Source organism: Rhinolophus sinicus, linkage group LG14 (assembly GCF_036562045.2).
Source record: "Rhinolophus sinicus isolate RSC01 linkage group LG14, ASM3656204v1, whole genome shotgun sequence".
NCBI lineage: Eukaryota > Metazoa > Chordata > Mammalia > Chiroptera > Rhinolophidae > Rhinolophus > Rhinolophus sinicus.
Genome location: NC_133763.1, coordinates 49,099,292 through 49,126,554, shown reverse-complemented (window position 1 = coordinate 49,126,554; position 27,263 = coordinate 49,099,292). Strand labels below are relative to the sequence as shown.

At 43.7% G+C, this 27,263-nt stretch overlaps 1 protein-coding gene and 1 pseudogene across 2 annotated transcripts in view; one reads left to right on the top strand and one right to left on the bottom strand.

Annotated features, from left to right (window-relative positions):
* Nucleotides 1-27,263, top strand: part of NOTCH2 (notch receptor 2) — a 156,146-nt gene that overhangs the window by 83,845 nt on the left and 45,038 nt on the right. For both annotated transcript variants that reach the window (XM_074319094.1, XM_074319093.1), the window contains 7 exons: nucleotides 16,728-16,961; nucleotides 18,323-18,478; nucleotides 18,926-19,114; nucleotides 20,104-20,217; nucleotides 21,034-21,147; nucleotides 22,785-23,018; nucleotides 26,809-26,919. In XM_074319094.1, coding sequence (XP_074175195.1) covers nucleotides 16,728-16,961; nucleotides 18,323-18,478; nucleotides 18,926-19,114; nucleotides 20,104-20,217; nucleotides 21,034-21,147; nucleotides 22,785-23,018; nucleotides 26,809-26,919 — 1,152 coding nt within the window. The remainder of the gene's footprint in view (nucleotides 1-16,727; nucleotides 16,962-18,322; nucleotides 18,479-18,925; nucleotides 19,115-20,103; nucleotides 20,218-21,033; nucleotides 21,148-22,784; nucleotides 23,019-26,808; nucleotides 26,920-27,263) is intronic.
* LOC141568650 (ubiquitin-conjugating enzyme E2 D3 pseudogene) lies at nucleotides 9,006-15,925 on the bottom strand (annotated as a pseudogene).

Below are 27,263 nucleotides of genomic sequence, written 5' to 3'. Positions count from 1 at the left end.
TGTAGTATCAAAGAATACCCATCATGAGATGAAAAGGCTATTAGAATAGTCCTCTTTCTTCCCCAGCTGAAAAAAATGAATAAGTTATAGAGACTGCAAGAGTTCAGAGCTTGTTGTTTGTTCAGACAGAACTCTCTCTCGTCTTACTGTCGTGTCCCATAATGATGCAAAGGCCTGGGCAGGTCCTCCGGGTGACATTATTTCTATGATACCCATCTCCATTTCTATTTTTTGCCTTTTCTGTGTCCCTTTTTTGCACATAGGACACAACTGGATTTTTCTGCCTCTGACATTAGAAGAGTAGCCTTGCTTCATTTTACAACCTCTTGGAAGTTTCTGATGTTGTCTTAGGCAGATTTTCCACTTCTGTTTGAAAGTTAAGTGATTTTATGCAGACACGTGGTTCCAATTTCTGTTTATTTATCCAACTGAAAGTGGAGACAATTAAGAACTGGTTAAGTGATTAAGAAATGAGCCTTTTTGAGAGGACTTGATTGATTTAATGTGGAAAGCCAAGAATTAGTTATGTTACGAGGAAGAAACTGCAGTACCAGTGATGGGTTTTGCCCAGCTGAGAAGCCTTGATATTGGATGGTTACCAGTCCTACTGGGGTACTTTTGTATCTCTGGGTAGCTTTCCCTCGTGGGCAGCAGCTAATTATTTAGAGTACTTTTTAGAGTTGTAGACAGTGAATAAAAAAGATTAAAAGGGTTTAAAGCTTCAATAACCTGATTTCCTAGAAGGGCACACATTTCTGCCTTTTAATCCCCAAACTGTCCTTTTTCATACTTTCCCACCGGGTTTCCCTAGAATTGGACTTCCCCTAGAATTTCTTCTGGGTCTCTGGATCCTTGGACCTCACTCCCCACCCTCTGCTCTTTCTGTCATGTTCTCTCTGTATCATTTGCCATTTCTCTGGTAGATTTTCCAGAGGCTTTCCACCCCACCCCCCCAACTTAAAAATGACTGTGTCGTTACTTCATGACAAATAATAACTGGGAAGATTTGAATTTTTCTCTTTTTAATGATCCTCACCGTGGTATTGAGTGGGTTAAGATACTTGTTGGGAACTTGGCTCCATTTTAATCTCTCCCTTGCCCTGCGGGACAGTGGCTCTGTGTGGCACTAAAGCTTCTGATGGCAATCAAGGTGAAATGATATTATGATTTCATTGCTGATTTTCCTTTGATGCCACAGTCAATTTCCTGCTTTGCTATTAATCACGAAGGCTCAATCTTGGGGGACACTTTCCCAGTGAAATGATAGTTTACCAAAATGTCTTCCCTGAGGATGTTTAGTAAATACCCGTTTTCTGTGAAAGTCCTTCTAAGATTGTTCGTTCTCCATGTATTCTTGTGTTGTCTAGCAAGGATGGCAGAAATGGTGGGTAAGTTCAGTGTGGCGATATTTATTTCTTTTGTTCTGCTGTCATTCAAAGTAGCCCTCGGCCTTTGGTTTCCCACCACAGGTTTCCTTCCTCTATTTCACTCGCGCCAATTCTTTGATTTCCAGCGACAACCTTATCTTTTATTAGCCCCATCACCAACAGGAGAACGTCCAAGCTTCTTCCACTGCATGTAAATGAAGCCCTTCCTGGCCTCAGCCCTGTCTGCTCTTCTTCTCATGTACCCAATAGCACTTCATATTCCAGCAATAAGAACAGTTCCCAGTTCACCCTGTGTCTCCATCCACACCGTCCCTTTTCTCTAGATTTCCCTTCTCCACGCCTCTCCCTATCGTCCTCACCATTTCTGCCTGCCTGGCTCCGATGAAGTGGTTACCTCCTCCAGGAAGCCTTCCATAACCTCTCTGCAGGCCGAGCTAAGTGTTCTCCTCTGGGCTCACTTAATATCCCATGCATTCCTCTGAGGTAATGCTCACCATATTAATTCTGGCATTATTATATGCTTGGGGTGAGGGAAGTACCGAGTTGTGGGCTGGTTGAACAGTTGATGACACTGGTTACCAGAGCTCTTTGCACACTTTTGTTCTCAGTAGCATGTAGCTGAGCTAGTTACCATCCCAGCCCCCATCCCATTCTGAGAGGAATAGAAAGAAAACTTTGGGTCGCAGGGTTCCCGTTTCTACTGACATTAGAGCTGTAAATTCCAGTTAGTATTTTCTGCTTTATACAAATTAAAGAAATGAATGGGGCTGGAGGCTGGGAGTTAACGAACGTTTATTAACACCCAAATATGGTGCTAATTACAGTGTTTTATTTTATGTGATCTTTGTAATAACTGTATTGGGGTAGAGTTTATTAAATATCCTTTTTACAGATGATGATAGATATTCAGAAGGGTTAAACAGTTTACTCAAGGCACGTGGTGGTTAGGTTAGCATTTGAATCGGGGCTTATTGAACTCTGAGTCTATGGCCTTTTTCCTGTAAAATCGGTTGTCTTTTTTAATATATTTTTTTAAGGCCTTTGAGTGATTGAACTTTTTAATTGATTGAAATTTCAGTTTATAGTTATATTATTCTAGAATATGGTGATTTACTCTTTGGGTTTTTTTCTTTTTAAAAATTTACCTGGTTACTTGGAGATAAGAAGTTACTATTAAGTGACTGTTTTATATTCAGTCTGGTGGTTTTTTCACTATACCTAAGAGCCTTATTACAACTTTGTTTGAATTCTCCTTGTAGTTTCCAGCTGTAGAGTGGAAGCATGAACTGCTTGATCTGGCTTTTGACAAAATAGGAAAGGAAGGGTTAGAGTTGGCTACTAGGAGAGGAAATGAAGTCGCCAGGTAGCTGAAAAAGAATGGATGCGGTTCTATCGCTGGAAAAACTAGGTATCAATTCGTAATAAATGGAGATGTGGCAATTTGGCACATTTTTTAATGAGAAGAGCCCGACAGATACCGTGTTATTTTATGGCTTGGTCTTTTTTAGCGAGTTCTGGACTTCAGGATGACCAGAATTTTTTTCCAGTCTATTTATGGTTTGATTTGAGGTAAATGAGTCAGCGTCCTTTTTTTGAAAGGCTTTATTTGCCTTTCATGGCACTAATATCTCTTAGTTACTTTCTTGGGGTATTGGGGGAATAAATGCTGCAACAAAGAGCTTTTAGAGTGTTTCATTTACTCAGCAAACAATTGTCATGTAGCAGATTCCAGACCATGCTTTTTGCTAGGGTAGCCAGTACCCACATCTTCTTATGAAACACCTGAAATGTGACTGGTCTGATCTAAGATGTGCCACAGCTGTAAAATGCCTGATTTTGAAGAGGTAGTATGAAAAAACAAAAAAAAACAAAAGAAAAAACAGTAAAATGTGTCAGTCATGTTTTAAATATTAGATGCTAAAAGGATGTTTTAGATACATTGAGTTAAATAAAACACAATATTAAAGTTAATTTTACCAGTTTCTTTTTCCCATTTTTAAGTGCTGTACCTGTGTGTCTCTTAGGACATTTCTATCGGACAACAGTCTTTTAGATGCAAAGATGGTCGATAGGTATTGCTGCTACTGTGTGGGTGCCTCCTCTCTGACCCTGGGGTGGGGAGGGCAAGGGTGGACTTGTAGCTCTCCGTACAGGGGGTCTCGTGTTGGCCTCACTAGAGGAAAGCATGGTGGTCTTGTTCTGGTGTGGACAGAGCTGTTTTCTAACCCAACACAGAGCCTCTTTACCTGACATGGCTATCTGGAACAGTATTCGTTTGTGCCTTCAGCCCCTACCACTTTTCTGGATGAGTAGAAGCCGAGGTGGAAGGAAGAAAGAAAGGGTGCTGGGGTCAGACAAATGCTTTCCTTTTTTATTGGTATCTTTACAAAATGGAAGTATACCTAAGCATTGGATGACGCCTGAGCACAAATGTTTTTACTATTACTGTGTTTGGCCCCAAGCCATCTTAGGAGAGAAGTTCTGCTCTGGCAGATACCCACTTAAGAAACAACAAGAAAAAGTTACAAAAGGCCCCCAAATTAATTAAAGCAGTGTAGATTAATGTTTTGTCTACGTAGACTGTTATTTGAATTTTCTTCTTAAAGGTTCATTTCCTTCAGAATTAAAATTGCCTCTCTAAGCTCAACTCACAAATTCCTCTCTGGCAGCTTTTGGTTTTGGGTTCACTTCTAGGGCAGACGTGATTTATTTTCCTGTGCTTGTTCTTAACCCAGAAATGTAATTTCAGCTTGGGCTTGGGATAGTGTTTTGGGACACTAAGCAGAAGTGAACAATGGAAGTTAGGTGGACATGAGTCAAATAAAACCAACCACATTTTCTCTCAGCTTTCCCTTATAACTTGATGAGTCTAGAGAGTGGCTTAAGATTCCCTTTGCTGTTCGTTGCTCCAAATTCAGTAAAAATTTTTGGCATGAATCACCACGCACATCCTGCCAGAGATGGTGCATGAGCTCCTTTTGCCTGGGAATGGAGTCCTTTCATGGTGGTATTTGGATTTTCAACTAAATGCCCCATTTCAATCTAGCCTCTAGTTGGTTATCGGCTATTCTCTAGGATGAGGCTTTTCTCACAACCACTTTTCTGCATTTTTTTGTTTAATCCTATAGGAATGGAGCTTTTTGGTTGAGAGTGGAAACTATTTAATTACATCCAGGACTGCAAAAGCGTTCTCATTTGCATTCTGCATGGAGGAATGGGAAAATGCATCTCCCATTTCAGTTTCTCTGCTGTCAACTCGGTTATGAGGGCTTGATAATAAGCCTGTTTTCTGGAATTCTGCTCCCCCACCCTGATTTCACTTTGCTGTCAGTTGGGCAGACTGCCAGAGTCTAACCTGCAGCGCCATCATCCCAGAGGTCTCAGAACTGATTAGTGGTTGTGTGGGTGGGGACAGGGGTGAGTGGTTAGTGTAGCCCTCCACCAAATGCAGGAGGTGAGGCTGAGGGGTCTTTCCTGCCCTGTGGCCCATGATTCTGTGGCTGGCTTTAGCTACATTCCAGGCACGATCCAGTTTCACTCATGGCTTTTCAAGCCCCCATAGAAGGGTTGTGAGCTAGCATCAATAATAGGCATTTATTGCATAAGCGTTATATTCAATATACCGTGCTGGATGCTAGAAGAGACACAAAGGAGAAATACCAAGGTGTGATCAAGAAATACAGTGAATGCTGCTGCTGAGTGCCATCCAACAGAATGGTAGGGATCTTCAGTACGGGAAGTGGAAGCAGCACGTGGAACCTTAGTAACAGTGTGTGACAAGTTTCAATTTGTTCGGTGCAGTCAGTTGGGTATGAGCTACGGTTGAGAGAAGGTGTGTTTTAAAGTGTGCTGTAAATCATCCTCCATTATGACAATGCTCCATGTCACACATCACTTCTGGTACAGCAATTTCTGTCAAATAAAAGCATTACGGTGTGTCCTCATCCACCTTATTCACCAGATCTGGCACCATGTGACTTCTGGTTCTTCCTCAAAGTCAAAATGACCATTAAAGGGAAATGTTTTGAATCTATTCAGGACATCGAGGCAGCCATGACAGCACAGCTAAAGACACTCACGAAAGAGGACTTCCAGAACTGCTTCAGAAAGTGGCAAGAACGATGGGATAAGTGTGTTCGAAGCGAGGGGGAGCATTTTGAGGGGAATTAATAGCAATGTGTCTTTCACTATGATAATTTTTTAAATTTAAACATTCACCATATTTTTTAATCATACCTCATATATAAATTCCTATCTTTAAAGAATAATCAAACTCACTAGGCAGAAATAAAAAAATTGCACATAACCACAATAGGAGGTAGAAAGTATAAATGCACGTGAGTTTGAAAGAAGGATGGATAGGAATGGGAGACCATCTGAGTATTTGGCTGGGTGAGGAGGGAGCTTGAGAAGAGATAACTTCTGTTTTGAATCTGAGTATGCGGGAATGTGGGAGCTATTGACAGACATAAACGAGCTAGAGTTGATGGTGATTTTGAGGTGAGTTTTCCAAATGAAAACATTCAGCAGTAAGACCCAGGAGGTCAGAATACAGGTAGGGGCTAGAGACTCAGAATTTCAGTCTTGCTTTTGGTTGCCTTGGGAATGTATCAAGTCTGTAAGGGAAAGTGTGTGTAGTAAGAAGAACAGAGTTGTGAGAAATGTCCACACTTAAGAAAATGGATGAGGAAAGGGATCCAAAGAAGGAAGGTGAGAAAAGGGGATGTGTGAGACTTGGAGAGAAGCTCTGCCATTACAGATAGCATCACTGAGTCAGGGGGTACATTTTAAGATTGTATGCTTAACTCAAGACTACGTGCCTCTGTTATAGCACCTGTAGCATCTTACCGCTCTTCCAGGTTTATATGCTTGCCTTGCCTGGTAGATTCTCAGCCTCTGGAGGACTGGGAACTGGTCTTACTTATTTTGACATTCCCAGGACTGATTTTAACAAATGGTGGTTATTGAATGGATGACAACCAGGAGACTCAAATAAGAATGATAACTGCAAAGAATTAATCAGAATTTTTGAGGTCATTGAAAGTCTTCTAAAATGTAGTTTCAATAGAAAGGAGTTAAGACGGCCAAATTGCAAGGGGAACTGCTAAAAAAGGGAGAGGGGGAGATCCATGGGGAACAGAAATGTCATTCATGTGACTGACCATGGAACCTTGGCCTGGAGTCAGAGTTAAAGCAGTTAGAAGGGGGTTGGTTAATGAACTGGGTGATTTAGGAGAGGTTTACTTTTACAAGTTTCAGTGGGGGATAAATTAGGTGAAATGATTGTTGGGAATGGGAAAGGAGGGAGATGGGAAATTATAGTCAGAAAATGGAAATACCAAGTTTGAGATCTTGGAATTGGAACACTGAATGTCTTATAATGAGATCCAGAGTGTGAGTATATTTGTGGGTGTGGAGGTCTGTTGAATCGAGAAAAGTAAGAGCTCTTGGCTCAGATGACCTTCTTGGTCCTCAATCCAGATGTTTAGTTGATGGGAGATGGGAAAGGAAAGAATGAGAACATAAGCCATGTGCTTAAGTCATTCAAGGAAGTGGAAATTGGTCCATGAGGACAATAGATAGAGGTGAAGTGATTTCAATTATAGTATTTAGTTCTTTTCAAGGTATACATGTTTAGGAAAATTTGGATTTGAATCCCTCTATGTACTTTTTTAAAAGTGTGAAAAATGAAACCGCATGTACTAATTGTCTTTTCTGTAAGATGAGAAATAAGCATGATTTTACTTCTCTTATAGCTTCTCTTCACTCTTCAGTTTGTATGATCTGGGATCTAAAAATTCATATTATTGCATTATTATTATTGAATTTAAAGATTTTATGCATGTTCTTTTGAATTTATTCTTAATACTTACACTGTTTTATAATCCAATTTATAGTATTTTAGTTCTATGGACGAAAGTTCTATGCGTAACTTGTGTTATGTTAACTACCAGTACATTTATATCACAACCTTTTCATTCCTGAGTTCTTAATTTTCATTTAGTTTTTCAATCAAATGAGTACATCTTTGTGTATTTTTTTTTCCAGAAAAGTTACATGTTGGCCTATCTTCAGACCTCTTGGATATTTGAAAAATATCTTTTGATTTGGTTGCCTTTATACACAAATGGCATCTTGCCTAGATATTGAATTATTGGGTCACAAATTAATCTTACCAAGTTTCTAGACATTGTTCCTTTGCTTTTTGTTGTGAGTATTGTAGGGAAGTTCAATGTCAGGCAAGTCCGTCTCTATCTCTGTCTCTTCTCTCTCAAATCAAATCTTTAACCAATGTCGGTAAAGGTATATTTCCTTTTTTTTTTTTCTATCCTACTACTTTTTGAGCCCTTTGGATCTGCACACTTAGGTCTGTTCTCACCAAAAAAACTATTTTGTTTTTCATTTGTTTTTGTGTTTTCGGTAACACCTGTTACCTTTTCATTCGGTCTTCATTCTTTCCGAGCTCCGACTTTCTCTCCTCACTGTTTTAATTTGCCTGTTTTCTCCCTTGCATTTTATGAGAGCTTCTGGAGCTTTTCATTCATAACACTGATTTGTTTTCCTTCATTGTCAGTTTTGTTCTTTATAGCTTCCAATTCTGGTTTTTATTTGAACTGCATTTTATATTATTATGATATTTACTCATTGTATCTATGTCATCTCTATTTCTGCCTGTCTCTCCTCCTGCCTCCTTTCTTCAGTCTGATGTCCTATATTCTTTTCCATTTCTTTTTAGAACCTACATGCATCTAAATTTCTTGAGAGCACACAAGTAGTTCTTTCTAAAATGTTTTACTTTCTGGAAGTGAATATTTTCACAAATATGCTCTTTGTCTGCACCTTCAGTGGTCTGTTCCCCATCTTTTATATTGCAGGATGTTTTAATAGGTGCCATTTTATCCCCCATTTTACTTATTCTGCTCATAGCAACTGCTTGCCCATAAGTAGAGTAGGTTGATTCTGTACGAAACCCCTGCTGCAGAGTTATTTTCCCAGTGAGGTGAGGGACTCTTTATGTAAACTGGTTTAACAGCCCAGCAACCCAAGGAGGTGAGGAAAGAGCCAGAGTGTGAGCCTCCCGGCAGGCGGACTGAAGCTTGGCACCATTTCCTTCTCTGTGGGGAGAAGCCTCCGTGCCAGGGGTCAGCTTTCTGAACGTCCAGCTTTGGCACAGCGTCCATTGCTCTCCATAGTGGCTGAGCCTGGATGTGCTTTGATGCTGCTGCATCCGGAATTTGCCCCAGATGCACTGCAGACTTTCTCGTTGCTGTGGCAACCACAGGAGCCCTGGGACGGACGTCCCTGTGCTTTAAGTTGCTGTTGACCTGGAAGGGTGAGATGGAGTTCAGTCCGTTCTCCCCACAGCAGCAGAGTGGGCTTTCTGAGACGCGGATTGGATCGGGCTGGTTCTTCGCTTAAAACGCTTCCATGGGTCCTCCCTGTCTCTGGCCCTACGTCTAACTTCCTCTCCAGCCGTATCTCCCAACACACACCTTGTATGACCACCCTGATTTTTTTTTCATTGCCTCAAATGAGCTATGCTCTCTCTTCTATTCAAACCTATACGCAGACACTTCCTTCTGCCTGAAGTACCCCCCACGCCCCCTGCCCTACACACACTCTCGCACATGCTCACTCTACACAACCTGGTTAGCATATAAAGTCTCTCTAACTAATTTAAAGTTCATTCAGCTATCATGCAGGTTATTCTGGCTTTAAGCATGGCATGGTATGCTTCCGAGTCTGTTCCCGAGGTATTTTGTTGTACTTATCTCTGTTTTACAGATCCGTGCAATCTCTGGCACTAGGGGCTCATCTGAGTCTGGATTACATAGCAGTGGAGAAAAGAACTTGAGAAATAGTTAAAGCAGGAAACCCCTGTGATCTTAGAATATGGAGCCAAATGCTGCCATTACTATTAATGTGTGAACGATAAATTATTGTTAATGCAGACATAGGTGGTTTGAAGGGGTAGTGTGTAGGGAAATGAATTGTCACAAGAAATTGAATTGTCACACTGCTTTGATACGGGATGTCACTGGGTCCCATAATTGTGGCTTGCAATGAAACATACCATCCTCAACTGGACCTGCAGAACATATTTCTTCTCTGTTCTCCTACTCCGTGCTCCCAAAGCAAGATGTTTCTATTAGGGCACTTATCACCCTCTATTGTAATTGTTTGCTTGGTTCTAAAACCCATATTTGTCTATAAGTTCTGCAGCATAGAAGCCACAACTGTTTGGTTTACCACTATCATCCCAGTGTGTCTCAGTTGGGGCCCGTCACATAGAATATACGTGTTTGTTAAACAAGTGAATGAATGAATGAATGAGTTGGATTATTATATTTCCCACCTTCAACCCTCCAAATTTAGGGCTGTTGTTGGGTTCTCTTCTTCTTACCTGCCTGAGATATTTCAGTGTCTTTCCTCAGTGTGGACCAGATCTGTGCTGCATCTGGAAAACGACACCAATTGTAGGGGAAGGTTTGGTAATCAGTGTAAACACTTATCACAGGGTCTGGTACCCAGAAATAACTTAACAAATGAATTTTACTGTTTAAAGGCAGTAGCAACACTAGGGAGTAAAGGAAAAATGGATTCTCTGCCTATTTACCTTCATGCAGATGGAGGCGATTGGAAGAAGAGGACATCTGTTGAAGAGGGTTGAGTGGAATATGGTCTTTAGGGAAATCTTAGGTTTCAGTTGAAGAAGGAAGGCACCCATCACAATGTAGAGTCACCCTTGAGACGTAGTTGAAGGATTAGGGTCAAAAGGCAGGATGAATTTGTGGTACACATGAGATGGAGTTCAGCAGCTAAGGAGGGGGGTGGAATGAAAGTTTTGTGTCTTGACGGCTGGATGTAGACAAGGGGACGATGGAAATGTTGGGCGTCTGAATAGAACAGAGACACCCTGAGGAATGAGGGAGATGAATTGAGGGATGATTATGGGGGTTAGGAAGACTCCATCCCCAAGAGAACACAGGAGCAGATAAACCATTGTTTAACAAATGGTTTTGAATACTTCTGAAGAAATATTATTAGCTGGACGCTGCTAAGGTGCTGGGGATCCACTGACGAAGTAAAGAGCGACCACCCATTTCTTCGTGGAACATGCAGTTTAGTAAGGAACACAGACATAAATCATATGATGATGTGTAAAATTTTGAACTGTAATGAATGCCTTCGGGAAAAGTAAAGGTTATTAGGAGAGCATAGTAACAGGCAAAAATAATTGAGTGTGGGGTAGGCGTGCAAGTTCTCATTGAGAAGGTAATATTTCATCTGTGGACAGTGAGGAAGAATTAGGGAAAGGTGGGGGTAAAAATGTCCCAGGCACAGGGAACAGCATGTGCAAAGACCCCAATGGGAAGAAAGATTGTGATCATATTCAGAAATGAAAAAAGAAAAGAAAAAAAAAGCCAGACTGACTACAGCTAGTGGCGTTTCAAAAGGTGAACCTAGAGAGGTAGGCAGAAAACATGGCTAGTTTAGAATTATATCCAAGTGTAATGGAAGTCATCAAAGGGTTTGAACAGGCAAGTGGCACAAGCCACACCACTCCGGGGGTGACTCTATAGAAAATACATCGACCAGGATGCAGGGGAACCAGGCTTTGGAGGCGTCTGGAAAAGATGATGGCATCTGGCATTAGGGGGACCATTCCGTGAGATGCTTGTGTTTCTCCGAACGTGTATCCCCCAACCCTCCATGATCCCCTTAACCACTGCATACCCCAGGCCTCGTCTACGCAATCGTGTGCTTGCGTATGTGTGCACGCACGCATTCTCTCATTAGACCAGTATTTATACAGAATGTTTCAACCCGCTTTAGTCCCAGCAGGCAGTAGAGTCAGGCTTGTCCTCTGTTCGTTCACTTTAGCAGCGGAGTGGAAAATCCCCAGTGTTTGGAGGAGAAGGTTTTATAGGACAGAGGTCTGCTATGATGTGGAAAGATGAAATTCCACATCTCAGGAGCTTGGGTAACTGTCGGTTGGACGGCTGCATTGGAGACCGAATTCTCTTGCTTTAACCCTAGAAGAGGAGGTAGCAGGGTCAGGGCAAGGGCCAGCCACGCTCTTTTTATATATGTTCTCATGCGGTGATTGTTGTTGCAATGAGAGTTGACCCTTAACAGGGCCATTGATGTGATAAAAGTTTTTCCCACACACTTCACAGTTGAGAGATGACTAGGGAGAGTGAGGGCTTCTTCTTCCCAAAGTGCTAAGGCTCAGTGAGCATTTCTTTTCCTTTTCCCCCCTCCTCCTCTTACTTCCCAGTCCCTTGTAACTCCGTCAGATTGATGGTTTGTTTATGGTATCTTGAGAGAGCCACAGCGGGCTGTTTGTGTCCCGGTATGTTGTAGCGCACAGATGGTGTCTGTTTCGTGCTCAGTGGCTCACTGAGCTAGAACCTGATGTTCGTGAGACCCAGCTCATGGCTTCCATTTCAGTCCCATCCTCTTGGGTTCACGCTGCTACAGTTACTGCCACAGCTGTACCCAGAACGTTAACCAACCTATGGTTCTCAGACAGCAGGATGGGGCAATAGGAAAAGACCAGCGTGAAAGTCACCCTACTTCCGGAAAACCAATTCAGCATGCTTATTTTTCTCATGGTGATTTAACATGTCATTTTCCTTAGTAGAACTACTGAGGTGTTTCACTGTTCCCCCATGTGTCCCAATCCTGCCCTGTCCCCCAGCAGTCAACTCAGAATCCCCTTCCCCATTTTGAAGGCTAACGTGATGGGCTTTGATCTCACAACCCCAACAGCCATTTCAGCACTTCACGATTTCCATTTTGAATTTTATCTGTTTCTGATTCTTCTTCCAGCTCGCTGTGCAAATGTGGACAAGTCACTCTGCCTCTCTGGTCCTCATTTCCTCATCTGTAAAATGAGCACTTCAGATGAGATCTAAGGTCTAGGGTTTAGGTTACCACCAATGAATCCCAAATGCCTACTACAGTGCCTGACACGTAACCTGAGGTGAACGGCAGGCACAGTTCCCTGCCCTCGTGAAGATGATAATCTAACAGGGGCAGAGACTCTAAAGAGTAAATAAATGTAAAATTACAACTTTTGATAACCGATTAAATGGAATAGATGCAATGATGGAGGAAAATGGGAGATGTGAATTTGGAGATCTACCTAACTTACAAAAGAAGTCATAGGATGAAAAAGAAGCAGCCATATAAAGAAGAGGGAGAAGCATTTTGGGGGTAAAGAGAACAGGATATACAGAGGCTCTGAGAGTGGAAAGAAGTTCATGTTCAAGGAACCAACAGTTGGCCATCATGGCTGGAGTAAAATACGTGAAGGGAGTGTGACATTTCCTACCAAGGTAGTCTAGACTCACGGGAGCAGGAGAAAAGGTAGTTTCTCAAAAGAAGTTACTTCTCTTTCTTTCACACACAGAAAATGAGAAGGGCCTAACAGCCCACTGCCTTAGTGCCCGTGTTAGATGGCAGCAGCTGTGAGGTGAGATGCCTAAGAGGGATAATTGATGCCCTCAAAAACGTGCCTAACTGAGCTTCGTACAGCGTCTTTTTGGAATTGACCAGCCAAGTGTGTGTGTTGAGACAGGCGATGGCACATGCTGAGACTTGTTGGGACTGAAGATTTAGTAGCTTGGCGGGCCATGGTCAACGCAGCTCTCCCTTTTCACCAGAGGCTTTTATGTGCTAGGTAGCTCATAACTTACTGATCTCTCCCTCGCTCCCTGTGAACAGAAAGTCATTTGCTTTAAGTCCCTCCTCTATTCTACGGGCAGACTGATCTTCAAAGGCAGTTTTGATCACGTCTTCCCCCACCCATGAACCTACAGCAACTGCCCTTTGCTTGTTGTATCAAGTTCAGAATTCAGAGTTGAACTCAAAGCTTCTTACCACCTCCAACCTTTCTCTTTATAAACCCCAGACAAAGACTACACACTTCAATCATTGTGATATCTTCAAAATCTAACCTTACCACTATCACCGAGCATCTCCCTCCAGCCCAGGCTATAGTGGAAAAAGCTGGGTGACCTAGATGTACCCACCCCCTCTAGATGATTACCAAGAAATTTTCCTATTTCAATATTTAGTGACCTTTTGCCATTATTCATTTCTACCAAGGATGTCCTTTAACTGTTTCATGCTTCCGGGCCTTCTCAGTGTGCTTTAAGGCCCTAGGATCCCCGTGACTATATAAGGCCAGATGGGTACGGGACTTATTGGGGGTATCACTTCATAGACTGTGTAGATGCCTGACCATTGCGCTGTACACCTGAAACTAATATAAAATAATATTGTCAACTATAATGAGTCAACTAGAATGTCAACTATACATATAATATATATAAACCTCATACACACACACACACACACACACACACACACACACACATATATCATTATAGAGAGTGCCAAAAAAATGTACACACATTTTAAGAAAGGAAAACTGTATTAAAATTGTAATACTCAATGTATACTGATAACAAATGATGAATACAAGTCACATTTGACTTCTGCAATTACAAGAGGTGCTCAAAGTGGTTACCATCAGCATTCAGACACTTCTGATTATGGCAAATTACTGCTTGAGCAATGTTGACCAAAGTGTCCCCTTGTATGCATTTTTTTGGTACCCCCATTATATATAGTCACGGGATGTAAAGTACAGCATAGGGAATATAGTCAATGATATTGTAATAGCTACGTACAATGTCAGATGGTTCGTAGACGTGGTGGCGTTATCACTTTGTGGGGGGTATAAATGTCTAATCATTATGTTGTTTTGTACACCTGAAACTAATAAAAAAATAAAATACTTACCAGTACAAAAAAAAAAGAGACCCAAGGATCAGGGACCTAGCCTGCAAATCTTGTTGATCAAATGCAGGGCTGGATACAGTGGCTGCGATGGCAAAAGCCACAGATTTAGAGTCAGCCTGAGCTGGGTTTGAATGCCAGCATTCCCACTCACTGGTTTAGGACCTCGGGAAGCTTACCTCACCTTTGTGAGCCTCCCATTTCTTAGTTTTAGGCTTCGGCATTGGTTTCCTCCTGGGCCAAGAGGGTGATGACACACAGCCAGTGCCGTCTCCTAGGTAACAGACGTGCTACTGGGAACTTTTGAACAAACAGTTGTAGTGGCCGCCTGGGTTACTGTCTTCTACTTTCTGCACTTAAAAACTAGTTGATAGAACTGGAATGAGGCGGAGAAGAAAATTCTGACAGAAATGAACCTGGGAAGGAATGCTATTCTAGAGAAATGTGCCTGAAACATAGAGAAAAATGATCCATTCTATAGAAAATTACGTGTACGCCACTGTGATCAAGGTGATTTCCTAACAAACTATGTAACAGACGGACAGTCGTAGGGTGTCCAGGGCAGGTATCTCACCTTCATATAGCCGTCTCATTCAAAAACTAGTGAACTCAAAAAACAAAACAAAAAAACCCCCAAAACAAACAAAAACTAGTGAACTCTACCCAAACGTACATTTGAGTTTTGGATAGTAGTTTGCAATCAGGAGTTTTTCCAGCCATCCGACTGTGTGGATCATGATTTTCATCCTCGTCTTCTTCATCCTGTCCACTTCCCCTTCCCCAGCCTTTGTGTGCTTGGGAAACAGACACGCAGAGGTGGTGGTGATATGGTCAGGTTCACACCTCAGGGTTAAGAACGTTAGAGGCGAGCAGGTCTAGTTCAAATCCCAGCTCCTTGAGTGCAGGGAACCTCACTCTAGGCAAGTCAGTTTACCTCTTAGAGCACGCTTGGGAAAAGAAACCAAAGCCATTGATTGTTGACTATGAACCACACATTGTGCTTGAACTTTAACAAAAATTATCTCATGTATAGTTGAGGAACTCAGTTTGCTTGCAGCCAAGTGATGAGAGATGTACAATGAAATTAAGTGCAGAGTGGTGTTGGCTCTGTTGTATGGGTGGAAAGAATGGTGTAATAATGGAAGTAAAGAATGGGTGGTCCGTTAGATTAAATCAGGCACAATTAGCTCCTGCTAACAGTGATGGCTACACAGCTGAGCACACTGCAGGCTTTCTGAAAGTACTTCAGCCGGTTGAATTATCGTCACGTATTCTGGGGACCAGGGATAGCCTTGGCGTTTTCTGAGTATAAGCGTCACACGCTTTTTCATGAAGCGGTCTCTTCATCAGAATGCCTTTCTGAATGATTCATTGAGTTCTTTTACAAAGAAAGAAAAACCTCGAGGTGTTTTTGAGTTTTAGCCACTTGTTGGGTTGTATTTTAGAGACTTCAGGTGACCTGAATATGAGTTGCCTTTGATAGCTCTCTAAACTGGTATTAGAAAACCTCCAATAAGACCAATTCATCGACATAGTCAAGAGTATTCAACCAATTCATCAACAGATCAACGGGCCCAGCACTAACCTGCTTGCTTATCACAAACTCCTTGCTTGTCAGTTGCCGACAGGCTCTTTTTCCTTGTCATGGGGCCCGAGAGCCTTTGCCACAGCCCCCACCCTTTAATGACCTGCAGGAAGTCCATATGTGCTCGCCTGTTTCGCATTCTCCGGCTTGCTCTTTTTCAGGCAGAGCAAACTGGTCCTTTTTCCACCTTCTCTTGCATTGGGATGACTTTTTGCGTCTTAATCTGCAGAGCCGCGTCCTTAAAGCTTGGTTGCCTCAGGCTGAGCACCATCTGCTCCAGGCTCATTATCTTGGCTGTGTTTTTCACGTCCATATTGCACCATGGCTTTTACTGTCCTGAATCTCTTCTCTCTACCTTTGCTTGCCCTTGCTTTCATGTTTAATTAAACTTTTTATTTTGAGATCATTGTAATTTCACATGCAATGATAAGTATTAACACAGAGAGATAGCCTGTACCCTCTACCAAGCCTCCCTCTTGCAAAACTACTGTACAGTATCATAACCAGAATATTGACATTCATAGTCAAGATATAGAACAATTGCTCTAACATTTTGACTTTTAGATTCCTTCTCATTATTCTTTTCCTTACTCATCTCTTAGGCTCTTCTCTCCTCGCTCTTCTCAGTTATATATTCATTGTCCCAGGAATTTAACTGAGTCAGGATCCTAAAAGACATCTTCTCTTTGATAGGTTGGCTAAATCCTCGTGTTCTCAGAGTTCCTAGGGATAGCAACGCCTGTCCATGGTTTGCCTAGAGTAAATGGCACGTGGAGGGCTCAAGGTGGCCTTACAATTTACGTGAGGCCCTCATCTGCAGTGAGTGCTGCTTGTCTTGATGTCAGGCAAGTCGCACGAGGGTGAAGAATGTGTGGGGGCTGGTATAGGACAAACCCTTTGAGACTTAAGAGCCCTAACCCAAGGCATGTTTCCCCCCAAAGGACAGTTCTGCACCGAGGACGTGGACGAGTGCCTGCTGCAACCCAATGCCTGTCAAAATGGCGGCACCTGCACCAACCGCAATGGAGGCTATGGCTGTGTGTGTGTTAACGGCTGGAGTGGAGACGACTGCAGCGAGAACATCGATGATTGTGCCTTTGCCTCCTGCACTGTGGGATCCACCTGCATTGACCGGGTGGCCTCCTTCTCTTGCATGTGCCCAGAAGGAAAGGCAGGTAAGGCCAGCAGAAGGACAGAAGGGGCTGGTGAGCATTGGGGCTTTCTGCCTCCTTCTCTGTCATCTCCATAGCTGTGTCCTTGTAACTACCATCTGTAAGAACGGATCACTCGGGATTGTTCTTGAAAGATCATCGTTACCCGAAGTGTTATGAAGTTAGTCTTCTTCCTTGGGACGTTTCACTCTCATCTCAACTCTGTGTCCCTTCGCTCTTCATCCTAAGAAAATGAAAGTTAGTTACTCTTCCCTTGGGAGCATCTGTTGACCTTCAAGTCTGAGGCTGAAAAGCACCTCAGAAATTAAGATTCATGTCTCGGAAGTTGAGACAAATGACTAATTGAGACAAAATGACTAATGGACTTCGGGACTTTGTTTGAAGAAGAAATAATCTCTTTATTCAGAAGGAGTGAGCAGGAGAGACGCAGTTAAGTGCCTTTCAGCTCTCAGTGTCTGTAGCCATAGTCCTGTCAGGGAGGATTTTACTGACTGCAAAGTTAACATCGCTCTAGCCTCCCAGTGTAACAGCTTCTAGTTCTAGAAGTCCTGAGCGATGAAGGGCGGAATGCGATGCAAGGAGATAGCTTGGGTGAGAGAACTCTGGGCCCAGCTCTTCTGAAATGTTCTCATAGCTGTGCCTTTCCAAGAGCCCCGCCTCCAGCTTTGTAGAAGAACCCTTAGTTACCTGTTCTTAAGCTAATTGCAGACTGGAAAATCCAGTTCCCATGTGAACCACGCAGAATATGGGGCTTAATAGGATCTTCAGAGTGCTGAGGGCACTTGAGCCAAGAATGCTGACACTGTTAAAAGGCTGACCTAGTACAGGCTGATGACGGTCGGCTGTTTTTTCCTCCTGAGGCTAGTGAAATGCTGGCGGCCCCGTGATCAGCAGGTAGCACGATTTTGGGAAAGCAGGTGGCCAAATATAGTGATAGAGGATGCATGCAATATTTGGGACATAGAGTAAAACATTATTTGGTGTTTATCTGGAATTCCTGTTGAACTAGGCATCCTCTGTTTTTATTTGCTAAGTCTGTTAGCACTGTGGGAAGGATACCCCCATTTTCCTATCTCTGTCATCTAACCATTTCCCTTTATGGCTGCGGCTATGACTCTACCCTTGAGGAAAGGTCTAACTGAGCATTAGTCAGAGCACCAGACAACCAGGATTGTCTGCAGAAGCTCTTTGCTTGGCTGCTGGCTGCAGCATGTCTCTGAGGTGGGATCAGGCAGAGCAGAAGTGGCCGCCATCTCCTGATTGGATTTCATGAGCCAATATAAGGTTTTCCCTCCTTCATGAAAGAGACAACTCTTCCCCAAGTACAGGGACATTTTCTTTGTTCTCGCCCCAACCTGTGACAGGTCTCCTATGCCATCTGGATGATGCATGCATCAGCAATCCTTGCCACAAGGGAGCGCTGTGTGACACCAACCCTCTGAACGGGCAGTACATTTGCACCTGCCCCCAAGGCTACAAAGGGGCCGACTGTACAGAAGACGTGGATGAGTGCACCATGGGTGAGTTCACGGAACCTTTCCTCTTCCCCATGTTGTCTGTCCAGCTCAGCAAGCATTTAAACCGAAGCCCATTTTCCTCTAGGAGCATGTTTCACCCAACATCAGCTCTCCCCTGTTACATACCCACTGTTTACAACTAACCTTTCAGCGTAACCATGTATTTTCTTCTAGGAGTTGTACTATATGGAAGGTCTATGCTTGATTCTTAATACAAAGCCCTATCTTAGTGACAGGTTGGTCAAAAGAGCAGTAGAAACGCACAAGAGTTGAGATTACCCTAGTCTTATTATTTAATCAATTTGTGAATAAGAACATAGGAAATTGAGAAGCAGACTTTTAGTGCCTGGCCTTTTAATGCTGTCACAAGCAGACCCACTCCTGTAGTGCACTTGTGTGGAAGCTGCATCGAGGGCTTTGGTCCCGGTAACTGGTGCTTGTCTCTTCCAGCCAATAGCAACCCTTGTGAGCACGCAGGAAAATGTGTGAACACGGATGGTTCTTTCCACTGCGAGTGTCTGAAGGGCTATGCAGGGCCTCGTTGCGAGATGGACATCAACGAGTGCCATTCTGACCCCTGCCAGAACGATGCCACCTGTCTGGATAAGATTGGAGGCTTCACCTGTCTGTGCATGCCAGGTACTTGGGCCCGTTGGTGTGTGGGGTCTGGGCTGGAGGTACCAAACTGCACCTCTCTCAGGTGGGGCACTCAATATACAGCGGCAATTCCGTGAGCTCCGTCAGCATTTAATTCCCAAGGAAACAGGGGTTCCAGCCAAGAGGACCCTTAAGGAGAGAGACAGCGTTAGAATTCTTAGAGCTGTGGAGACCAAATTAAATAAGCCCCTCTGTCAACATGAGTTGCATGTAAGGGAAAAGTTCAGAAGTGATTGTTTTTATGCAAATGTTCTTTAATTTAATAAAGAATTTACCATAAGAATCCTTTCAATAGCAAGCTTTCCTGATTCCCTTATATTTTACAAAGAACCATGCCATCCCAATTATAGAAATTCATTTTACCCGTAATTATATAGGAACTTACCATTTATCCACAGTGACGTACACAGGTTCATTGGTTGTATTGTGGAACTCTTCTGCAGAGACCATGTCTTGAATCCTCAGAAAGCACTGCTCAATCCATCTTACAGCGAAGGCTGACCGTGGCTGCTTTGCCTCATTAAGGATGCTAGCTAGCCGCTCTGGCCTCGGGAGGCCCTCCTGCCCTTGACTTACATCCTGAGAGCAGCGATATCTCAAACTCTGCTGGTGTTCAGCAACACAGAGTAGGGAGCCCATGGCCCCAGCACTGCTGAAAGCAAAGCCTGGGCTGGTCAGGGAGTGCGGGCAGCCTCGGCTGGTCAGGGAGTGCGGGCAGCCTCTGATGGCATGCTGGGCCCTGCGAGTGTCTTTGGAGGTCGCCGCTGCCCCCTCTCCACAGTGACCTGCTATCCCTGAGCATTCCCATCCGATCTAACGGTCACTATTTCCCATCGTGGCACAGCCCCCTTTGCCCTCTGCAGAAATGTTCTGCTCTTCGCGGATGTAGTCATCTTTGCACATTTGTGCTTTCTTGGCTAGAATGTGCCTTTCGCTCTTTCTGAGCCACTTGTGTGGTCCGTTTTGTTCAGGTTTCAAAGGTGTGCATTGTGAACTGGAGATAAACGAATGTCAGAGCAACCCTTGTGTGAACAATGGGCAGTGTGTGGATAAAGTCAATCGCTTCCAGTGTCTGTGTCCGCCTGGTAAGTGCCCACCACCTGCCCCTGTTTTCTTTGAAAGCGCAAAATGGACTGACCACAGGGAAGGGAGGAGGGAGAGAACGTGTGTGGGCTGGGCATGAGGAAGTCATTAAAGGGAGCCCTTCAGGATGGGAGTGTGTGTGCACAGAAATGGGGAATTTGGTCAGCGAGTGTGTCTTTCAAATCCTTTGTGGCCAGAAGTCCAAGTCTGTTCTGAATGGCCCATGACCTCGTGGTCTGTGTGTGTATTTCACAAAGTTTGTACCTCCTAGAAGCCTTAGTTTTAGGCTACTCTGGATTTTGTGTTTTTCCCCATGGGTCATATTCTTGAAACCCCTTTGTGAGATTATTCTGTTTAGACATTTCAGCCCTGGGTCCAGAAAGGGACAACACAAGTCACTTTTTCCAGAGAAAGCTCTGCCTTGCCTTTCACTCCCCAAAGCTACTATTGAAGACATGGCAAACTCTCTGCCACAGACTGTAGCCTTTCTTGTTGTTTCTTCAGAGAGAAGGCCCCAGGTCTTCTGACACACTCGTTTGAGGGTGCCACCTATAACCATTCAGTCCCTACTTTAACTAGAAGGGAATCTGTGTGGGGGAGACACAGAGGTGGAGACACACACAGGTGCCTGCCTCCGATGGCCTGAGCTTCTCCCGATTCTCCCAGTGACCTGATGGGGGAGAATAATTGTACTTTTGCTGACCCATTGGTGTAAGCCCTGCCGGTAACTTCACCCAAAGTTCCTTTGGCATCCTTCTCATCGTAACGGAAGACATAGGCTGATCTTCTGACTTGTGCTCTCACTGTGCCCTTTTAAGGTTTCACTGGGCCCGTCTGCCAGATTGATATTGACGACTGTTCCAGTACTCCCTGTCTAAATGGGGCCAAGTGTATCGATCACCCAAACGGCTACGAATGCCAGTGTGCCACAGGTAAGGCTTTCCTCACCTTTTATTCCCCTGGGAGGCCTCCCTGAACAAATAGGAGTCTGTCCTCTTCTCACTGCCCCAGCAGGCCAGTCCCATCACAGGGGCTGCTGTGTTTAGACTCCTCTCCTTCCTGCATGTGTTCTGCCCTGTTTCCTTCTACAACACCTGCCTCCTCCAGCACAATAGTGGCCTGGCCTGGACACTTGGTGTCCAGATTTTGGCAGCGCTGAGTTTCCAGCTGGCTTGACTTGTCCTTTGGGAAAGGGAAGAATTCCAGTTGAAAGCTATTTTTCATTGGGGCTTCTCAGCAGGAGGTCTGTCTCTGTGTTTCTGGAGGCAAGTGATTGAACAAAGGCCCAGAAATCTAAGGGCAGTTGTGTGCACAGGCAGAGGTTTACCGCACGAAAGATGACTCATGCAGCGAGCGGCAGGTGTGTATCTGCACGACTCAGGCGGTGAGAGTCAGGTGTGTGTCTGAACAGGAGAGCGAGCGCCCTGGCTGGGACAGTTTGGGTCCTCGTCCCTGACTGTCGCTACTGAAGTCAAAACGCGCCTGTTTACAAATGCGTGGCCACATTTCTCATTTGGATGTGATCTGAATATGCCAAACATCCCCTGTGACACATTTGCTTCTGCACAGACCAGTATTATAGAGGACTACAAATTATTAGAAAAGGTGATTTGCCAATTTCCTCTTTATCCCACTGCGTAAGAGAGAAAGGAGTCATGAATAGAATTCAAGACCTTTTTCTTATTTTAGAAAATGGGTTCTGAAAGGATTTTAAATATCACGTGCCTGATTTCTCTCTGATCACAGAAAAGCAAACCAAGTCACAAAAATAAACTCAGAGAATTAATATTTCCGTGGTATCAGAACATCACCACCTATAAACCCTACTTAGACCAGGTCCTGTCAGATGAACCGCTAACTTCCCCCTCTTTCACAGACTGTCGTCTCCGGTTGGTGACTAGATTTTGTCATCCTCTCGCTCCTGGAGAATAACCTTTACGGGGGAGAGATGAAGAACCTTGAACTTGTGTTTAAAAGGGAGGAGAGCCTTACTGAAGCTTTTTTTAAAAGAGATGTAATGTTGAATGAACAAGTTTTATTTGTCCCTTTTTCTTTCAAATGCTCATAACTTGTTCATTCATTTTATTCAACAAGTATTTGTTGAAAACGCACTATATATGCAAAGGACTCGGGGAGGGGTTGAGAGGAATAAAGAAAAGCTCTCGGACTTCTAAGAAGATAAGGTCCATGAAACCATTAATACAGGACCTGTATAGTGGGTGTGGGAGGGAAGGAATATAAATGTAAAGAGGACAAATATCGAGAGCTATTCCCCCTGAAGCCCAGTATGGGCTGAAGAGGCAGTTAAAGCATCTTTACAACGAAACCATAGATCGTTTAGGAGAAGGTGTTTGAATTCTACAAATTTGATTTGAAAACCTTTATTTTAAGCACAACTCCCTAGACCTGCCTTTTAAATCAATGCAAGTAGTTTAATTCATCCGCTCCTGGCGGCAGGATAAATGGTGGCGCGTGGGACAGGTAGGATGGGTGGGCGTGGCTACCCTTCGGTCCCGGCGCCCAGTATCAGCCTTGGTTCTTACACCTCCCTGGTAAAATTCCTTCCAAGGATTCACTGGCGTGCTATGTGAGGAGAACATTGACAACTGTGACCCCGACCCCTGCCACCATGGCCAGTGTCAAGACGGGATTGACTCCTACACCTGCGTCTGCAACCCTGGCTACATGGGTGCCATCTGCAGTGACCAGATAGACGAGTGCTACAGCAGCCCTTGCTTAAATGAGGGTCGCTGCATCGACCTGGTAAATGGCTACCAGTGCAACTGCCAGCCGGGCACGTCAGGTAAGCCCGCTCTCTTTACGTCTCCTTTGGAGGTTTCACCGCTTCTCAAAATCCATTTACACAGATGTCTCAGACCTCCTTGGCATATGCTTAGATACCTAAAAAAATCGTCCTTTTTTTCTGGGAAGCACAGCCAAAGCCATGGCCAGAAACATCTCGGAGAGAGGTGGCGCTAGCCAGGGAAGAAATTAGAGACGGTAGCTTTAGGAAGCTGCTGGTTTCGTGTATGTGTTGTGTTTAAAAGGAGTCACGCCACTTCAAAAATATTGCAATTATTATTTAAAGTTGAAAACCCTCTTGCTTTTGTGACTTGATTTCATTGTGGTTTTTTTTTTCTTTTTTAACCCCCTCAGCACTCAGACTAATGAAGTTGGTGGTTCCCCCGCCTTCCTCTCCCTCTCCCTCCCCCATCTTTCCAATACTTTTCTCTCGATTTCTGAGTCCACCATCTTTAACCCTTTGCATCTGCTGTTTGTCTCCGGTGGGCTTGGGCATTTGGGGGGATTGTGAGGGAGAGGACAGACTTTGCAGTATACCCCAGTCACTGTAAATTAGAATGCAGGCCCAACACTTGTCATCCTGAGTTCATTGCCATTTCCTGATGCCAGGTTGCAGGACCATTTGTTAGTTGTGAGGGCACGCTACGCCTTGCTGGGGACATGTTGAATTATTTTCTCAGGCAGCAGCATTTCACAGGTCTCACTGGATTCTGTTTTACTTATTCGAGGAGTCATTATGGTCACAACTGTGGTTAATGGACAGAGAAGCACTATGTCTCAGATCAAAGGAAAATGTATTAGTGGAAGATTAACTAGTGTGTGCCGTTGTTAGAAGGGAACCTGCCCATACCAGGGAGTGATTTATTGAAAACTCGTTCTCAATTTAAGGAAAATGGCCCAGGGATGGGGGTAAAGGTGGGGGAGGTAGTTAGCTGTTCTCATTTTATTTTGTTATTTCCAAATCCATTTCTTCAAACTTGTCAAAGGCCCTGGTCTTCATCCAGGACCTCGTACATGCCAAGTTTGAAAACAAAGTCCTTTTTGAGTTGCTCAAGCATATGAAAAACATCCCATGCCTTCCCAGTTGAAAATGCCTTCCCCCACCCCCCGTTTAGATAACTCACTAAAAGGGCTGAATAGATCTTTGTGAAACCTTCCAAAAGCAATTTGCTTCCGGGCTGGTCCCCAGACATGAGAAATTGCAGTCCGAAAAGAAATTTGAGAGATTTACAAGCAATTGAATGGATGCCTTTAGAATGGCGGGGCTGTTTTAGGCCCTGCTATCATGCCCATTATAACAAGCATACTGGAAACCTGGGTGAGTGGTGGGTTAGCAAGCACTTGTTTGCTCTGTGATTATATCAGCATGCCAGGATGTATCAGGTGTGTTCCCTGGGGAGGACAGCGCAGGCAAGGTGTAAGTAGCTGTCACTAGAAAGGCAAGAAGTAAATACGAGTGGTGTGCGCGCAGCACAGAGAAGAAAGGCCCAGAATCTCTCAGAAAACTGCCAGATTTATTCCTGTGGGTGACAGGAGAATTAAAGCAAGGAGATGCAGGCAATATAAAAAAATCTTGTAATGGGTGGATTGAGACCTGGCACATAGGGGTCTGGGTGCAAGGATTCATTCGATGAATCATTATGAACAGACTCTCGAGTTCTAGAGTAAGAATTCACAACGCACTCATAATATGGTCCTAAGTCGGCAGGTTGGGGTTCGGGTGAGTGTGTAGACAGAAGGGATACTTTACAATGTGCTAATTAGAGCCGGTGTCTCACTGACTGGGTCCTGAACATGAGATGTACTGTCCAAAGTCACTGCTGGTGTCTTCTTCACCTGCGGTCTTGTGATGGGAAGCTGTTTTAAGTAAGTTTTCTTTTTTGGTTTCAAGTCACAGACTCCAACTTGACTAACCTAAAGAATTATTAACAAACAACAACTATAAAACAGAGAAATAGAAAGAATTTAGTGAAAGCACAAGAAGCATCTTACGGATTTCAAGTGAGTTTTGAACAATAAGGCTTTGCGGAGATTAGCAGGCAGCAGGGCCATTTGCAGGCCAGAGGTCACACAGGTCATAGACCTACATTCCAATGAGGAAATCTCATTGGCCCAGCTTGGGCTGGCTGTCTGTTCCTGCTCAGATTAAACATGGTCTTGGGGGCGGAGTCACACTAGACCACCACGGCTTTCTGGGGCCTGTTTGGTGGAACGTGGGTAAATGGGGGTTGTCAGCCAAGGGCTGGACACATATCCTAAAGGGGTGCACTTGTATACAAGGAGTATGGAAACTCTTGCCTCTTTTGTGTCCAGTGAAACAATACAACCTCCTTACTCACGGAGTGACCAGTTATGATGTGGTGAAGTGTGTAGTGTCCAGAGAACCAAGTTCACGTCCCAGCTGTGCTGCCTTAATTGTACAAGTTGTTATAAAGCAGGTGTAACACAACTTGATTTGGCAATTAAGGGAGAAGTGGAGAGAAAAGTTATGTAAAGTGAGATGCAGCGTACTTTGCATATAATGGCTCAATACATTTGTAATGTAATTGGTGTTAGTAATAAATATTAATACAACGTGTGAGTGAATAAAAAATATGGGATTTTGTCATGGAAGTTTCATTGGTTAGTTTATAATCCTTATTACCAGGCTTTATTTTCAGACTCTTTAAACTACGAAAGTATTCTTCTATGATACCAAAAAAAAAAAAAAAAAAAAAAAACACACTAAATTCATGTTGAATAAATACTGAAAAATCCTGAGTATTTTTACAAAATAATGGTAACAAAGTGATTAGCATATCCCTACCATTTATTTACCCATATGTTCAATTAAACCTTTCGTAACAGCCAAATTCTGCAGTTCACAGGGAAATAAATCGGGAGGAAGGCAGCATATTCCAGGAGGGAGTTACCAGACTCATAAAGATTTATCCTGAATTTTAGCCCAGAATAGTGACTGTCAGTTTCAAGCTTACAGTGGTGGGTACAAGTTCCAAAATTCTCATTTTCATGTGAAAACTTAAATCTTATCTTTGGAGCACAATGCAGTCACTTGTTTTCCTTGAAATGACAGGCTTGCTTTTTTCACTTAATATGAGCTAAATCCTTGGGTCTGAGTAGCCCTGGTTTGTCTGTCTGTCATTCTTTCCATTAAAATGGGACTCCGTGATAAAAGCAACTGCTTCAGTTCAAAACTCAATCACGTAGCTGCTTTTCCTGGAGACAACTCTGTACTTCCGATGCCATGGAATCGCTTTACGTATACTTTCCATTTCATCACACAGCACAGTCGACATACGAGGTGTGACAATTAAGTTCGTGAGCCTAATTGTCCAACCTCGTAGACTCCAGGATCAAGATACAATAAAATAATGAAGTTAATCATTTCGACCGCTTCACCAAAATCCTCCTTAAGCGAAACTGTCTTTTTGTTTGGTTTTTACTGTGTGTGTGTGGAGGTGAGGGATACAGTGACAACTGCCACAGTTTGGTGCCGATGCCTTAGTTCCGGCTAAGTTGCCAGCAATCCTACCCCCATTGCTTTTGCACCATCAGTGCAAATGCCACCACAGTGAAACACAGGCACCTCATCACTTAGTAGGGTGACGAGGATCATTCTGACCTCATGGTCCCCTGGCAGGGCCTGGGGACTGCAGTTTGAGAGCTGCTGCTTTACTCTCCCCAGGGCTGCCTGGATACGCTTAGAGTCTTAATACCCAGCATTACACGCAGACACCATTGGTATCTCTGTGGTAATATTTCACGGTCTCGCTTGGCTTTTATCTTTGCAGGTGTTAATTGTGAAATCAATTTTGACGACTGTGCAAGTAACCCTTGTGTCCATGGCATGTGCATGGATGGAGTTAATCGTTACAGCTGTGTCTGCTCACCAGGCTTCACAGGTAAGGCTCCTTTTCATTGGGAGGACTCACCTGCCACCCCATCACTTTGGGCAAAGGGCATCTAACGGAAAACTACGTTTCCAATGTTTCCTACTTCTTTGTCTCTTGGAAGGTTAAATGTGTGTTCTTGTGTGTCTCTGGCTTGGTTTTCTGCTTACAGGCCTTCCCTATACCGTACCATGAAACTTTTCATTCGGTAGGGTTTTTAGGCCATAGTGTAGAGCTACCTGAAAAGAATTTCTAGTCAGACCATAAGCTTCTGTCACTGTGCTTGAGTTATCTAGCTTCCAAACCACCTTGATTTTTCGACCCTTAGTAGGGAATGCTTTCCGTGAAGGCACAGC